We start from the raw sequence: 15,573 nt of genomic DNA on the forward strand, positions 1-15,573 counted from the left end.
GGGGATGTGATGAAAGAAATATAATCTGAAATAAATCATTATTCTGTCATTTCACATTCTTAAAATAAAGTAGTGATTCTAACTGGCCTAAGATAGGGAATGTTTTCTACAATTAAATGTCAGGAATTATGAAAAGCTGACTTTAAATCTATTTGGCTAAGGCATATGTAAACTTCTGGCTTCAACTATATCGTTCCTGTTTATAATCAACAAAGCTGTTAACATTGCAAGTGCACGACATATCTTGCCACTCCCTAATTTTTCAAAATGCAGCACATCTGCACGAAAGGCAGAAATAGCAAAACTACTTTGTGTAATGTACCATCTGCATGATGAAGAGAGACACTTAAACACCTGTTACATCTCCCATCTCCATCTCTAGTTCCATCTAGGCTCAGAAATTAGCAGATGCTCTGGGCTAAAAAAAAACCCTGCAACCTGACATAGTTCCAAATTAATATAACCATCGCATTCTTCATTTGAATTTTCGCTGAACATTATTTGTTTTGTGCCTTCCATTGTGCCGAGTCAGTAGCGAATGCTCGCGCCATAAACACACACAGCCGGCACTCTGTTCCTCACACTCCGCATCAGTTCAGTGTCATGCTCAGGTGCTAAAATAAGCAAATGCTACAATGCAATTAATAATAATATTAACAGAAATAATATCTGGGTGTGTTAAATAGCATTGATGTTATATAAAACATTATTAATGTTACAATAATAATTTTAAAGAACATTAACCACTACATATCTCTGACTAATGTTCATTGTTTTATTAAATTGGCTTATTAATTTAATAGCCAAAATATTTGGAAATATGTCAATGAGAAAAAAAAATGTTTTAGTAACAATGCATGTTATGGAATTCCCCCCATATGTAAGGGGGTGAATCCAAACCCCAACCCCTAAGTTTGTTATAATGAAATGTTCTGTTTTGGCCTATGGCCCTCAGTCAAGATTGAGTTTTGGCCCTCCGTAGGAAAACGTTTGGGCAACTGTTTCTAGAGTGTAAAGAATGGTGCAAAAAAACATCCAGCGAGCTGCTGTTCTGTGGGCAAAAATGGCTTGTCAATGACAGAGGTCAGAGGAGAATGGCCAAACTGGTCCAAGGTGACAGTAACCCAAATAACCACGCGTTACAACAGTGCTATGTAGAAAAGCATTTCTGAACATGCAACATTCAGGCAGATGGGCTATAGCAGCAGAAGACTCCTCCGGTTAGCATTACTGTCAGCTTAGAACAGGAAATAGTCTCGGGCTGTGGGCACCGGCTCAATAAAACTGGACCGAATACGATTGGAAAAACATTGCCTGGCCTCACAAATCTGGATTTCTGCTGTGGTGCACAGATGGTAGGCCCACTGCAGCCTCCGTTTTCTGTTCTTGGCTAACGGAATTAAAACCCAATGTGGTCTTTTGTTGTTCTAACCCATCCGCCTCAAGGTTCGACATGTTTTGCATTCTGAGATGCTACTCTGCTCACTAGACAAAAGCTAGGCAAAGGCAAAAGGCCGTAAGTTTGTTCTGGTCGAAAATGAGTTATTGATATTTTAGAGACATTCAAGAGCTCCTTTATAAAGTGGATAAGTATCTTGAGTCAATTTCGTATTTTTTAGAGCGTATAATGGGTTGTCTTAACAGTAACTTCCAAAAGCCCAGGAGAAACCGGTAAATAACTCCATTTACCGGTCTTTGACTTTGTTTAGCCGTGCGTCAAAATTAAGTTACGGTACTCTGCCTTTGTTTTTACATTAAAGTTTGCCATGTTTAAATTATGGTGTAGCCTGTGAACTGTCATACATCTATCATTGAAGCAATCTGACACACACAACACCTGAATAAAAGTGTAGTAAACAAATAATGTTGAGTTTTTTTACTATAGTGTTTAACCCTCTGGGGTCGATGGACGCGCCGGCACATCCTGCAGGATTTTTTCCTCATAACAGTGGAATCAACTTAAAATACTGGGCATACAGATAAGTGTAAGACATCATTAGAAACTATAAAGGGTCTACTTTTATTTGTGTATATTCACAATAACAACAAAACCGTGTGCTTTTGTAAAATAAAGAAAATAAATAGGGTGTGCTTTCAGCTATATTTAAATATATATATATTTTATTATTATTATTATTATTATTATTATTTTTCTTTTCATGTAATTTATTCCTGTGATGTGAGCATCATTACTGCAGTCTTCAGTGTCACATACAGTGTCACACACAGTGATCCTTCAGAAATCATTCTAATATTCTGGTTTTGTGCTCAAGAAACATTTATTATTATTATCAATGTTGAAAACAGTTGTGTACTATTTTGTTCAGGATACTTTGTTGAAAAGAAAGTTAAAAATAACTGCATTTATCTGAAATAGAAATCTTTTGTAACATTATACATTACCGTTCAAAATTTGGGGTCAGTGAGAATAATTATTTATTTTTTATTTATTTATTTTTTGGAAAGAAATTAATACTTTTTGTAGCAGCCCTTGGGTCCAAAGAAACAGAGAGTCTCGACTGATGCATAAGGTGTCCTTTATTTAGTTCGTCAAACCAGCATGACGCTCAACTTTCACTCCATCACCTTAGCACCGTGAAAACTGTATTGAAAATATACAACAAACATTTCACACCCACTTGTTTTCACGGCTACAAACGTCATTACGCAAGTAAAACATTCAAAATGACAAACATTAATTATCAGCAAATAAACCATACATATGTACAAATATTATGAAATATCCATGAATGAAAGCATATCATACCTCGCTGCGCTCACCAAGGAACGGAAACAATATCCTTTCTTCCGTCATGAAACGGGCGTTGAGTTCTTTAAATTCATGCATAAACACGGGATCTCCAGATAAAATACATATAGACTCACTCAAACACAGCTGCCTACCATTCACACCGCCAACCACCTTTAAATATACATCTTCCCTTGTGCAAACTACGGTGCCACCAAAGGGACAAATTTCATTGTTACAGGTGCACCACATTTCTGGTCAATCACATACGAATAACATTAAAATACATACAAAGATAAAAATACTTGAATAAGGTACAAACAATTACACAAATATCTTTACCACTAACCCAACCCATACTTCATTTAATTAACAACATACATTAAACTCCAAAGTGGTCCTTTACACTCCCACCAATCATGTCATGATAATGGCGACACCAAATAAGTCATACATGATTCTTAACATCTTTATACACCACTCACTATCTCAACATGGACAGTTGTGCAAGTAAGCATAGAATTATGTCAATACAATGGGTTATAAATGCATGTGTGTGTGCATGTACGCATGTGAACATATACTTTATGACTATTCACTTTCAAGAAGCAGCACCAACTTTTGAATGGGCCTTTCTATAACAGAGGGTTTAGATGGAAACTGATGCTTTCCTGATTTCTGTTCTCCAACTCGTATTTTGACTCTTCGCACTAAACCATCACTATCCAGAAAGGTTTCCACTACTCGCCCTAACTGCCACTGGTTTCTTGGGAGGATGTCTTCCTTTACAATGACCACATCATTCACTTTGAGATTGCGCCGGGTCACATGCCACTTCTGTCGTGTGAAAATGTTCTGGAGGTATTCCCTCTTCCATCGACTCCAGAACTGCTCAATCAAGTATTGAACTCGGCGCCATCGCTTTGTACCGTATACATCCTCCCTCTCGAAGTTCCCTGGAGGTGGAAGAGCAACCTTTGACTTCATTAGTATTAGATGATTAGGCGTTAAAGGTTCAAGAGAGTTAGAATCATTCATCCCATCTACTGTCAGTGGGCGGCTATTAACAATGGACATGGCCTCGTAAAAAAGTGTCCTGAGGGAGGAATCATCAAGCCGACTGAGACTTTGAGCCAAAGTAGCATTCAACACACTTCGAACAGTGCGTATCTGGCGCTCCCAAACTCCACCAGCATGGCTTGCTGACGGGGCATTAAAGACAAACTCACACTGATGATCAGCCAGATACCTCTCCAAAGCCTGGTTGTCACACTGTTTAAGTGCTTCTCTCAATTCATTCCTAGCTCCTATGAAATTCCTGCCCTGGTCACTGTATAGTTGCCGCACTACTCCTCTTAAGCTGATGAAACACCGTAAGGCATTAATAAAGGAGTCAGTAGATAGATCTTCTAACATTTCAATGTGGACACCTCGAGAATAGAAACAAGTGAATATCAAGCCGTACCTTTTGTACTCCTTTCTACACCTTTTAATGACAAACGGTCCAAAGCAGTCCATTCCACAGTATGTGAATGGGGCAGATACTTCAATACGCTCTTTAGGAAGTTCAGCCATACGCTGCTCTTCTACCGGTCGCCTCAGCTTCCTGCACTGAACACACGTGTGTATCAGCTTCGCAACCAACTTGCTGCCACTGATGATCCAGAATCCATTTGCTCTAAGCTCCATTTGAGTTTGACTTCGACCTTGATGGCATACTCGTGAATGATAGTGCGATAACACAAGCTGGGTGATATGACTGTCCTTGGGTAGAATACACGGGTGCCTAAATTCTTCACTAAGTGATGAATGCTTCAATCTTCCACCAACACAAAGTATGCCCTCTTTAAGAATGGGATTGTGAAGCGGACCAAGGAAGGGACGGAAACTGATGTCAGCTTAAGGGGTAAGCTTTATTATTACAGTTAATTTGCTGTATCACACACAACTATTCTTGGCTTTGTGTCAGGCTCTCTCCCCATGCTCTGTGGCTGCTGGCTTTTTATCCGCTCTCCTCACGCTACTGCAATTAGAGACAGGTGTTAGACATAATTTAGCTCAGGTGTGAGCGCCCTTACCGCTTTTCTCTCCCGGACGGGCGCTTGACCACGCCCCCGCTGCCACAGGGATCAAGACTAAAAAGAGGACTAGAACATGGAAGACTTTCCCCTTTTTCAAGGGCCTTTATCTCTCGACTGAATGCTTGCTGTTGAACAAGCTTTATCACTGCTTTGGCAGCACTCTCACGCTCTTTGACAGTCACAACATCAGTTTGACACTTTAGTCCAGGCACTAGTCTCTTAATTCTTGCCACTACCTTAAGGAGTATTGTCCAAGAGGATAGCCTAGACAGGCGATTAAGCATGTTCATGCAATTGATCACTCTTATTGCAAATGCCTGAATGGGTTTAACCTCTGGGTCACAAACCAACAGGTCGAGAGATGAAGTAGGTGCCGGATGAACCTCTTCCTTCCACAAAAATTCAGGACCGGATAGCCAGGTTGTTGATAAAATGTCTGATGCACGGAGTCCCCTAGAGGCGTGATCAGCTGGATTTTCTGTCGTATCAACATAATACCACTGGCTCGGCTTGGTGTACTCTCGTATAAACTGAACACGATTCGCCGCAAAGATATGAAATCTCCGTGCTTCGTTGTTGATATATGCTAGAGTGACTTGAGAATCTGTCCAGAAGAATTCCTCATCAATCTTCATATTTAGCTCTGATTTCAGCAGAACGCTCAATCTGGCTGCAACCACAGCAGCTGAAAGTTCTAAACGGGGAATGCTTGCGATCTTTGATGGTGCGACCCTGGCCTTTGCCATGATGAGACTGCAGTGAACTTTGTTCCTGACATCCTTGTATCGAAGATAAGAACATGCACCATAGCCTACACTGCTAGCATCTGCACAGTGGTGCAATTCTACTCTTACAATCTTGTCAAAGTCTTGTGGGTGATAACATCTTGGGATCCAGACTACTTTAAGGCCTTGAAGGCCAGCCTTCCATTCCTCCCACCGTGGGAGCAAGTCCTCAGGAAGCAGATCATCCCATCCAATGCTACGACGACACAATTCTTGCAGGATGCACTTTCCACTCAGAACAAATGGAGCCTCAAAGCCCAGAGGATCATACAAGGAAGCTATGACTGATAGAATGCCACGGCGTGTGTCTGGTCTATCTTTCAAGTTTATATTAAAACTGAAACCGTCACTTTCAATTAGCCACTGAATACCCAATGCATATTCTATTGAGGCTGACTCAGGATTAAAGTCAAGACGTTTGACCCTTGGCGCTCTTTCGGATGTCTCAACACAATGAAGAACCTCACTTTCATTCGAGTTGAATTTGTGAAGTCGTAGGCCTCCTCTTTTACACAACTCTTGTGCTTCAACTATCAGTTCACAGGCCTCCTTAACTGTGTGAACACTCACTAGCCCATCATCAACGTAGAAACTATTTTCAACAAATTCTGCTGCAGAGGGATAATGTGCTTTGTATTGCTGAGCAAGATATTTCATGCCAAAGTTAGCGCACCCTGGAGAGGAAACAGCGCCGAAAAGATGAACTGCCATCTGGTATTCCTTAGGCTCACGATCAAGGTCTCCATGCTCCCACCATAGAAACCTCAGGTAACTGCGATTATCAGGTGTAACAAAGAACTGATGGAACATTCTTTCGATGTCGCAGATGATGGCTACCTTCTCCTTCCTGAAACGACAGAGAACTCTTAACAAGGAAGTAATCATATCGGGGCCTGTCAGCAAAGTATCATTCAACAAGATGCTACAAAATTTAGCTGAACAATCAAAGACGACTCTCAATTTGTCAGGCTTCTTCAGGTGGTACACACCGTGATTGGGTATGTACCAAACAACATCTCCGACAGATGCCTCTGGGGCTGGCTCTGCGTCACCCTTATTGATCACATCCTCCATAAATGCCTTATAATGACCATAAAACTGTTGATTGACCTTGAGCTTCCTCTTTAAGTGCTGCAGGCGAATTATAGCCAGCTTATTATTATTAGGTAATGATGGGGGATTTTGGCCTTTAAATGGGAGAGGCATCTCCAAATGACCATCCTCTTTCTGATGAATGTTTTCACTAAGAATCTGTATGAAGCGTACATCATCTTGAGAGACACATCTACCCTCAGAATTCCTCTCGTTGAAGTCAGACTCCAGAACCTTCAAGATATCTGCGGCTGATGGAACCGGCATCTCTCTCACTACAACCCTATGGACGAATCTTTGACTTCCCTGCCTATCCAAGTGGGGATTAACTGCTCCTATAATACTCCATCCCAGCTCTGTCTTCTGTGCGAATGGTTCATTCTCACCACCAGTGATGACCTCAAGGGGGGCTAAAGCTGAAGGACAGTCACAGCCAATCAACAGTCCTACTGCGCAGTCTTGAAGAGATGGAAAATTATTTGCAAGATGTTTCAGGTGAGGCCACAACGCTGTGGTTCTGGTTGGTATGCAGGACTTATCAACAGGAATGAAGTCACGTGTGTATGCTTGCCGTAACTGTATGTGATTTTCAGAATGGAAGCTTTGAACTAGCAAACCACAAACACTTTGACTAGCTATAACGGTGTCTATAGCAGTCATTGTACTAAGCTTCAACTGTAATGGTCGAGAAACTACATCCAGCTCTCTGACAAGGTCTTCCAAAACAAAGGATGAATCACTCTGGGTGTCAAGAAGAGCATAGGTAAGGATTTCCTTCTGGGGTTCTTTCATAGATGACAAGAAAACCGGAACAATACTTGAGGTAACAGAAGAATTCTGAGTTACTGCATGGGACAAAACTTTGCGGACTTGCTGATTTGCTTGTCCTTCTGTGGGATCAGAAGTGAAACTTCTTTTTGTTTCACCAGCTCTCTTCTCTCTCTCTTCATGCAAACAAGTTGGATGACCGCCGGCTACACACTCCACAGACATGCCACGTTTTACAATCTTTAGTTATATGTCCCTTACGCAAACATCCAAAGCATAGATAATTTTGATGTATGAACACCCTTTTATCTCCCGTAGACTTGGCAGCAAAGACTGGGCACTTAGCAATGCCGTGCAGCTCATCCTTACAGACAGGACATGGCAGCTTTGGCTTGAAGGGAGACAAACCTCCTGACTTAAATGCATGGTTTTTCATTTGGGCACTTGTACTGAGGGCCTTTGCCCTCTTAGGGAACTTTTCATCTACTGAGCTGAAGCTCAAAAAGGAAGAAGTGATGGGATTACAGGCTATGCGGGCTTCCTTCAGTACAAACTTAGTAAATTGTTCGAAGATTGGATATTCTCCAGATGCATCGAGCTGCTCCACTACGATTCGGCCCCATTTGCGAACAATCCAGTCTGGTAATTTTCTCAAGAGCTTATGATTTTCCAAATGGCCAAACCTTTAACATGAGGCATAGCTTCTACACAGCTCTTTAAAAAGTCTGCAAAATCTCTAAGTGCCAGAGAGTCGTTAGGACTAATCTTAGGCCATTTCATCAACTTGTCTCGAAACGCCTTCTGCACAATGAATGGATTTCCATACCTGTCCTTTAAAACTGCCCAAGCACCTTCATATGCATCCTCAGAGCTCCGGTAAAAGAATCCTTCCACGGCCTTCCGTGCCTCTCCTGAGAGGTAGCCTTTCAAGTAAAGCATTTTTTCACTAGCAGAGATGGGTTTCCTGTCAATTAGAGTTGTGAATGACATCCGAAAGTCAACAAATTTCAAAGGATCACCAGCAAACATCGTTGGTTCAGGAACAGGCAGACGATTTAGACTAAAAGAGCTTGCAATTGCTTCAGCTAAGTTGGCTGTTAAACTCTGAGATTCTGGTTGCGATTGGAACATGGTGACTCCTGTATCTAGTTGTCTGTTCGAATATGTAGCCGGAGTGGTTCTAACAACAGAGGCTGTATTAGGTTCTCCCCCCATGTTCTCCACATCACCTTCCAGTTTATTGTATGTTCTAACTCGAGCTGCAGCCACTTTCACACCTATGCTCACTTGCAACATTTTTAACTTTGTTTTCTCCTCTTCTAACTTCAACTCCACTTCTGCTTGTTTCTGCTTCATTTCTATCAATATTTGTGACTCATGGAGTTTCCATTCACTTTCCAGCTTAATAAGTTTGGTCTGTTGAGCTTGTATCTCTTCAATCGACTTTGCCTGTTCTAATTTGGCTGCTAGATCTGCTTCTGCATCTACTCGCTTACAAGAAGCCTTTGAGCTAGTGATTGACAGGTTATCTAAATTTATGGATTCTTCTAAAATAACACTTTCAGTGCTTGTCCCACCAAAGACAGATTTATATTCCTCACGACTTAAAATCATTCGCACTCTTTCTTTCTCAGCTTCCTCTTTATAGGTATCTTGAACTAGACCCACATCAAGCCGTCTACTCACAAGATCACATATTTCCGTTGTCAGCGTGTTACAAGCATCCAATTTCTGCACAATCTCTGGTGTACTAAGAGAATTGCATTGAAGTGGCTCATAATTTTGATTTACACGGTCGTATCCACTCTGAATGTGTTCGTTTATTTTATCAAGATCCTCCTTCAAACAGAATTTCTTAAGCCTAGTTCTAGCTTGTCGTGCTATCTGCTTCCACGATTCATAAGCTCTCAAAAATGCCTTTACGTGCCTTTTAGCTTCCTCTTCACGCATTTGTTTGCCCTTTTCTGTAAGCTTTCGTTCACGAGAGACTGTTTCTTCTGTTGAAGGTTCATCATAGTTTAGATCTTTCTCACCAGTGGACTTTTCCTTTTCTCTTGACATGTTTGTATCACTACTTGATGTATTTCTAAATTAAAGTGATTCAGGGAGCTGTGGTTACAAGATGATGCTGTAACCTAACACTCTTCACTTCAAATATTAAGATATTTAAAATATTAAGTGGTGTAGTGGTCTAAGCACATAACTGGTAATCTGGTAATCAGAAGTACACTGGTTCAAATCCCACAGCCACCACCATTGTGTCCTTGAGCAAGGCACTTAACTCCAGGTTGCTCCGGGGGGATTGTCCCTGTAATAAAGGCTCTGTAAGTTGCTTTGGATAAAAGCGTCTGCCAAATGCATAAATGTAAATGTAAATGATACACAAGTTTAAGATTTAAGAGTAAAAATAAACCGTTAAACATTTCATATTTGTAACCCTTTCAGATATTTCACAATTCACTCACAAACACGAGAGCCTGTTATCAGGTATAGCCATGTAAGTAAATAGTTCAGTTAATTATTTTTTTTTATATATATATATATCCCGATAGTCAGAGTCTCTCACCGCATCTGTAGTCTCTGTTAAACGTGCTACCAATTTACGACCTTGCCTGGATGCGTGGAACAAGCGATGGCAACCTCCGAACGAAGACAACATGCAGCGTAGCAGATGACTCAGATGTAGCGTCGAGTTTTCACTGTAGCAGCCCTTGGGTCCAAAGAAACAGAGAGAGTCTCGACTGATGCATAAGGTGTCCTTTATTTAGTTCGTCAAACCAGCATGACGCTCAACTTTCACTCCATCACCTTAGCACCGTGAAAAGTGTATTGAAAACATACAACAAACATTTCACACACACTTGTTTTCACGGCTACAAACGTCATTACGCAAGTAAAACATTCAAAATGACAAACATTAATTATCAGCAAATAAACCATACATATGTACAAATATTATGAAATATCCATGAATGAAAGCATATCATACCTCGCTGCGCTCACCAAGGAACGCAAACAATATCCTTTCTTCCGTCATGAAACGGTCGTCGAGTTCTTTAAATTCATGCATAAACACGGGATCTCCAGATAAAATACATATAGACTCACTCAAACACAGCTGCCTACCATTCACACCGCCAACCACCTTTAAAGGGGTCATGACATGAGAAACCAAATTTGCCTTGATCTTTTGGTATATAAGAGGTCTTTGTATCATTAAAACGTCCTGCAAGTTTAATATTTTAAGACGTCCTCCCCATTCTAAACGAATCATTTATTTAATCAAGCTCAAAATACAGCTCGTTCTGGATTCATGGTTAGAAGTGACGTAACAGCGTTTGCATATGACCGCCTCTAGCACAAGATAACTACGCTTTAAGCGCAAGACAACTACGCTCATTTCGTATCGCCGTGCGCCTCACAAGTGTTCAGTTGATGGACAGCGAGCTCTGACAGAGACTACTTGTGAACAGGAAAATTACGATGCCACACAGATGTGCTGTTACTGGCTGTGGTCAAACAAAACCTCTGAATAAGCTGCCGAAAGATCCAGACGTCAGGGAAAAATGGATGCAGTTTATTTTTTGCGGACCTTCCAGTCACGGCAGTGTTAACTTAAGCGTTTGTTCTGTACATTTTAAGGATGACTGTTTTGAGAACAAATCTCAATATGATGCTGGCTTTGCCAGAAAACTGTTGCTCAAAGATAAGTCCGTGCCGACTATTCTGGGAACAACGACAACGCAAACTGTAAGTAATCTATTTTAAACTTTAAACTACTTTTTAAAGCGCAATTTCATTCATTATGAATAATCACAGTGTTTTTACTTAGTTTACTTGCATATTGTTCTGGCTGGGGCGTCAATAATTGATACATAGGCACTGACGTTAGCCAATCATAACAGTGGGCGTTAACACTGAAGTCTTAAATGGAAAACGCCCCCAAAACAGACTGTTTGAATCAGAGGATGAGAAACAGGGTGGGAAAAGGTCATAAATCACTAGATTTTAAAAGTTTTTCTTAAAAAAAAATATATTAATACTATAATTGCACCTAAGGGAACATAATAATACAATAAAAAAACCATGTCATGACCCCTTTAAATATACATCTTCCCTTGTGCAAACTACGGTGCCACCAAAGGGACAAATTTCATCGTTACAGGTGCACCACATTTCTGGTCAATCACATACGAATAACATTAAAATACATACAAAGATAAAAATACTTGAATAAGGTACAAACAATTACACAAATATTTTTACCACTAACCCAACCCATACTTCATTTAATTAACAACATACATTAAACTCCAAAGTGGTCCTTTACACTTTTATTCAGCAAGGATGCATTATATTGATCAAAAGTGACAGTAAAGACATTTATAATGTTTCAAAAGCTTTCTATTTTAGTTCAAAATACTTGTGGGGATATTGATTATGATCTAGCACCCAAATCAAAAACATGGACAGTTCTTGATAGTTGTCTGGATATTAGTTTCCTGGCTTTTGGTTCCGATAAGCTGTTCTGCAGCACACCTGACACCCCCCTTGTTGCTCTTATGGAGTTTCCCCTCACTCCAGCCACAGGACCACTGACAGCACCAGAGCCCTTTGTCCTTTTATGCCCCCAAACAGGAGGGCTTTCTGGAGTTCACTGCCTGTGAGTCCCATGCATTTTTTATTTTTACATGATTTGTTATTTCTTTGCATTCCATTATTAATTAAATGATTATGTTTACTCATTAGAAATAGGCTTATCTTGTATTTATTCATATAATTCAGTGTCACCTATCTGCAGTCAACCTGTTAGACATCCAAAGCACAGGATAGCAATAAGTACATGGCTATAAGTAATTGTAAATCATCCAAAAGAAATGCAATGATCACTAGATTTTATACTGGTGTTACTATAATGATTTTGTTAATGGTTATCAGCAACCAAATATTGATAATGTGGAAGTTACTGCCTTTTGCCTTGGTGTGACTTCTCACTTTTTGCAGACAATACAAAGGCAGAGTAACTTCAAAATAGGGGTCAAAAATCAAGTTTGAGCTTAAGATTTTTTTATGTCAGATACATTTCATTACTAAAACATCTAATTGCCAGATTTCCAGTGTCCTACCTGTAATACATTTGGCTGGACAACTAAAAACTTTAAAGTCATTTTTCTCAGTTCCACACTCTAGCGAGTTAAGGTCTTTTGTCTTTGTTGGGCAGAATTGTACAGAGTGGTTATCTGAGTTACTGTAGCCTTTCTGTCACTTCGAACCAGTCTGGCCATTCTCTGCTGACCTCTCTCATCAACAAGACGTTTCCATCCGCAGAACAACCACTCACTGGATGTTTTTTGTTTTTCACACCATTCTCTATACACTCTAGAGAATGTGCGTGAAAATCCCAGGAGATCAACTCAAACAAGCCCATCTGGCACCAACAATCATACCACGTACTAAATAACTGAGATCAAATTTTTCCCCCCGTTCTGATGGTTGATGTGAACATTAACTGTATCTCCTGACCCATATCTGAATGATTTTATATGTTACACTGCTGCCACACGATTGGCTGATTAGATAATTGCACGAATAAGTAGATATACAGGTGTACCTAATAAAGAGTGTATTTATTCACTGTATATTGATGGCAGAACAAGTATATACTTGTATATTACTATATATATATATTACTGTCATATAAGACATATATGCCTGTTAGCTTTATGGAATGTACAGGGTTCCCACTGTCATAAACATGTACATATCAGGGAATTTTACATTTGTGATTTCCAGGCCTGGAAAAGTCATAGAAATGTATACAATCTTGAAAAATGTCAATTGTAATGGAAAGTTTTGTAATGCTCAGCTCTATGCTCAACTCATCTTCAGCTATAAATTACATAAAGTATGCTCTCGGCTACTGGTTTCTATTTGCAGACGGGTCGTATTGACAAGGCCTACCCCACTGTTTGCGGTCACACAGGCCCTGTGCTTGACATCGACTGGTGCCCACACAACGATCATGTCATTGCCAGCGGCTCCGAAGATTGCACAGTTATGGTATGCGCATCTCCTTCACTCAACTACATATCCTCACAAACCCTGTTCAGATACCAAGAAGGGTTGCAGTTAGCTTGTGCCCCATTCATTGCTCATCATTGTGTCTCCTAAAATATCTTATTATGTCTCACAGGTGTGGCAGATCCCTGAGAATGGCCTCACCTCTCCTCTTTCTGAGCCAGTAGTGGTGTTGGAGGGCCATTCTAAGAGAGTGGGTATCGTGACGTGGCATCCAACAGCCCGCAATGTACTGCTAAGTGCAGGTAAGGGTATTGAATGCAGCTGCCTACTTTCTTTCTGTTCCTCGATTTAAAATGTGTATATTTTATATGTTTATTTATTCTATATTTTAACAATGGGGGAAATTCACATTCGTCTTTTATAACTACATAATACAAATATTAAGAACAATAATTTTCATTTAAACAATATTTTATTAAGCAAATTCCATGCTCCTTTTCGAAGATTTAGTCCCTGACATGTACAGGTGAAACTCGAAAAATTAGAATATCGTGCAGAAGTAAATTAATTTCAGTAATTCAACTTAAAAGGTGAAACTAATATATTATATAGACTCATTACAAGCAAAGAAAGATATTTCAAGCCTTTATTTGATATATTTTTTATGATTATGCTTACAGCTTATGAAAACCCCAAATTCAGAATCTTAGAAAATTAGAATATTGTGAAAAGGTTCAGTATTGTAGGCTCAAAGTGTCACACTCTAATCAGCTAAACACCTGCAAAGGGTTCCTGAGCCTTTAAATGGTCTCTCAGTCTGGTTCAGTTGAATTCACAATCATGGGGAAGACTGCTGACCTGACAGCTGGGCAGAAAACCATCATTGACACCCTCCACAAGGAGGGAAAGCCTCAAAAGGTAATTGCAAAAGAAGTTGGATGTTCTCAAAGTGCTGTATCAAAAGCACATTAATAGAAAGTTAAGTGGAAGGTAAAAGTGTGGAAGAAAAAGGTGCACAAGCAGCAGGGATGACCGTAGCCTGGAGAGGATTGTCAGGAAAAGGCCATTCAAATGTGTGGGGGAGCTTCACAAGGAGTGGACTGAGGCTTCAAATGTCGTATTCCTCTTGTCAAGCCGCTCCTGAACAACAAACAACGTCAGAAGCGTCTTACCTGGGCTAAAGAAAAAAAGAACTGGTCTGTTGCTCAGTGGTCCAAAGACCTCTTTTCTGATGAGAGCAAATTTTGCATCTCATTTGGAAACCAAGGTCCCAGAGTCTGGAGGAAGAATGGAGAGGCACACAATCCAAGATGCTTGAAGTCCAGTGTGAAGTTTCCACAGTCTGTGTTGGTTTGGGGAGCCATGTCATCGGCTGGTGTTGGTCCACTGTGCTTTATTAAGTCCAGAGTCAACGCAGCCGTCTACCGGGACATTTTAGAGCACTTCATGCTTCCTTCAGCAGACAAGCTTTATGGAGATGCTGACTTCATTTTCCAGCAGGACTTGGCACCTGCCCACACTGCCAAAAGTACCAAAACCTGGTTCAATGACCATGGTATTACTGTGCTTGATTGGCCAGCAAACTCGCCTGACCTGAACCCCATAGAGAATCTATGGGGCATTGCCAAGAGAAAGATGAGAGACATGAGACCAAACAATGCAGAAGAGCTGAAGGCCACTATTGAAGCATCTTGGTCTTCCATAACACCTCAGCAGTGCCACAGGCTGATAGCATCCATGCCATGCCGCATTGAGGCAGTAATTAATGCAAAAGGGGCCCAAACCAAGTACTGAGTACATATGCATGATTATACTTTTCAGAGGGCCGACATTTCTGTATTTAAAATCCTTTTTTATTGATTTCATGTAATATTCTAATTTTCTGAGATTCTGAATTTGGGGTTTTCATAAGCTGTAAGCCATAATCATCAAAATTATATCAAATAAAGGCTTGAAATATCTTACTTTGCTTGTAATGAGTCTATATAATATATTAGTTTCACCTTTTAAGTTGAATTACTGAAATTAATGAACTTTTGCACGATATTCTAATTTTTCGAGTTTCACCTGTAAAAGC

General features: G+C 40.2%; 1 protein-coding gene across 2 annotated transcripts in view; it reads left to right on the top strand.

Annotated features, from left to right (window-relative positions):
- Positions 1 to 15,573, top strand: part of LOC127632465 (coronin-1C-A-like) — a 44,545-nt gene that overhangs the window by 20,965 nt on the left and 8,007 nt on the right. For both annotated transcript variants that reach the window (XM_052111046.1, XM_052111054.1), the window contains 2 exons: positions 13,413 to 13,535; positions 13,669 to 13,798. In XM_052111046.1, coding sequence (XP_051967006.1) covers positions 13,413 to 13,535; positions 13,669 to 13,798 — 253 coding nt within the window. The remainder of the gene's footprint in view (positions 1 to 13,412; positions 13,536 to 13,668; positions 13,799 to 15,573) is intronic.

This window comes from Xyrauchen texanus, chromosome 3 (genome assembly GCF_025860055.1).
Source record: "Xyrauchen texanus isolate HMW12.3.18 chromosome 3, RBS_HiC_50CHRs, whole genome shotgun sequence".
NCBI lineage: Eukaryota > Metazoa > Chordata > Actinopteri > Cypriniformes > Catostomidae > Xyrauchen > Xyrauchen texanus.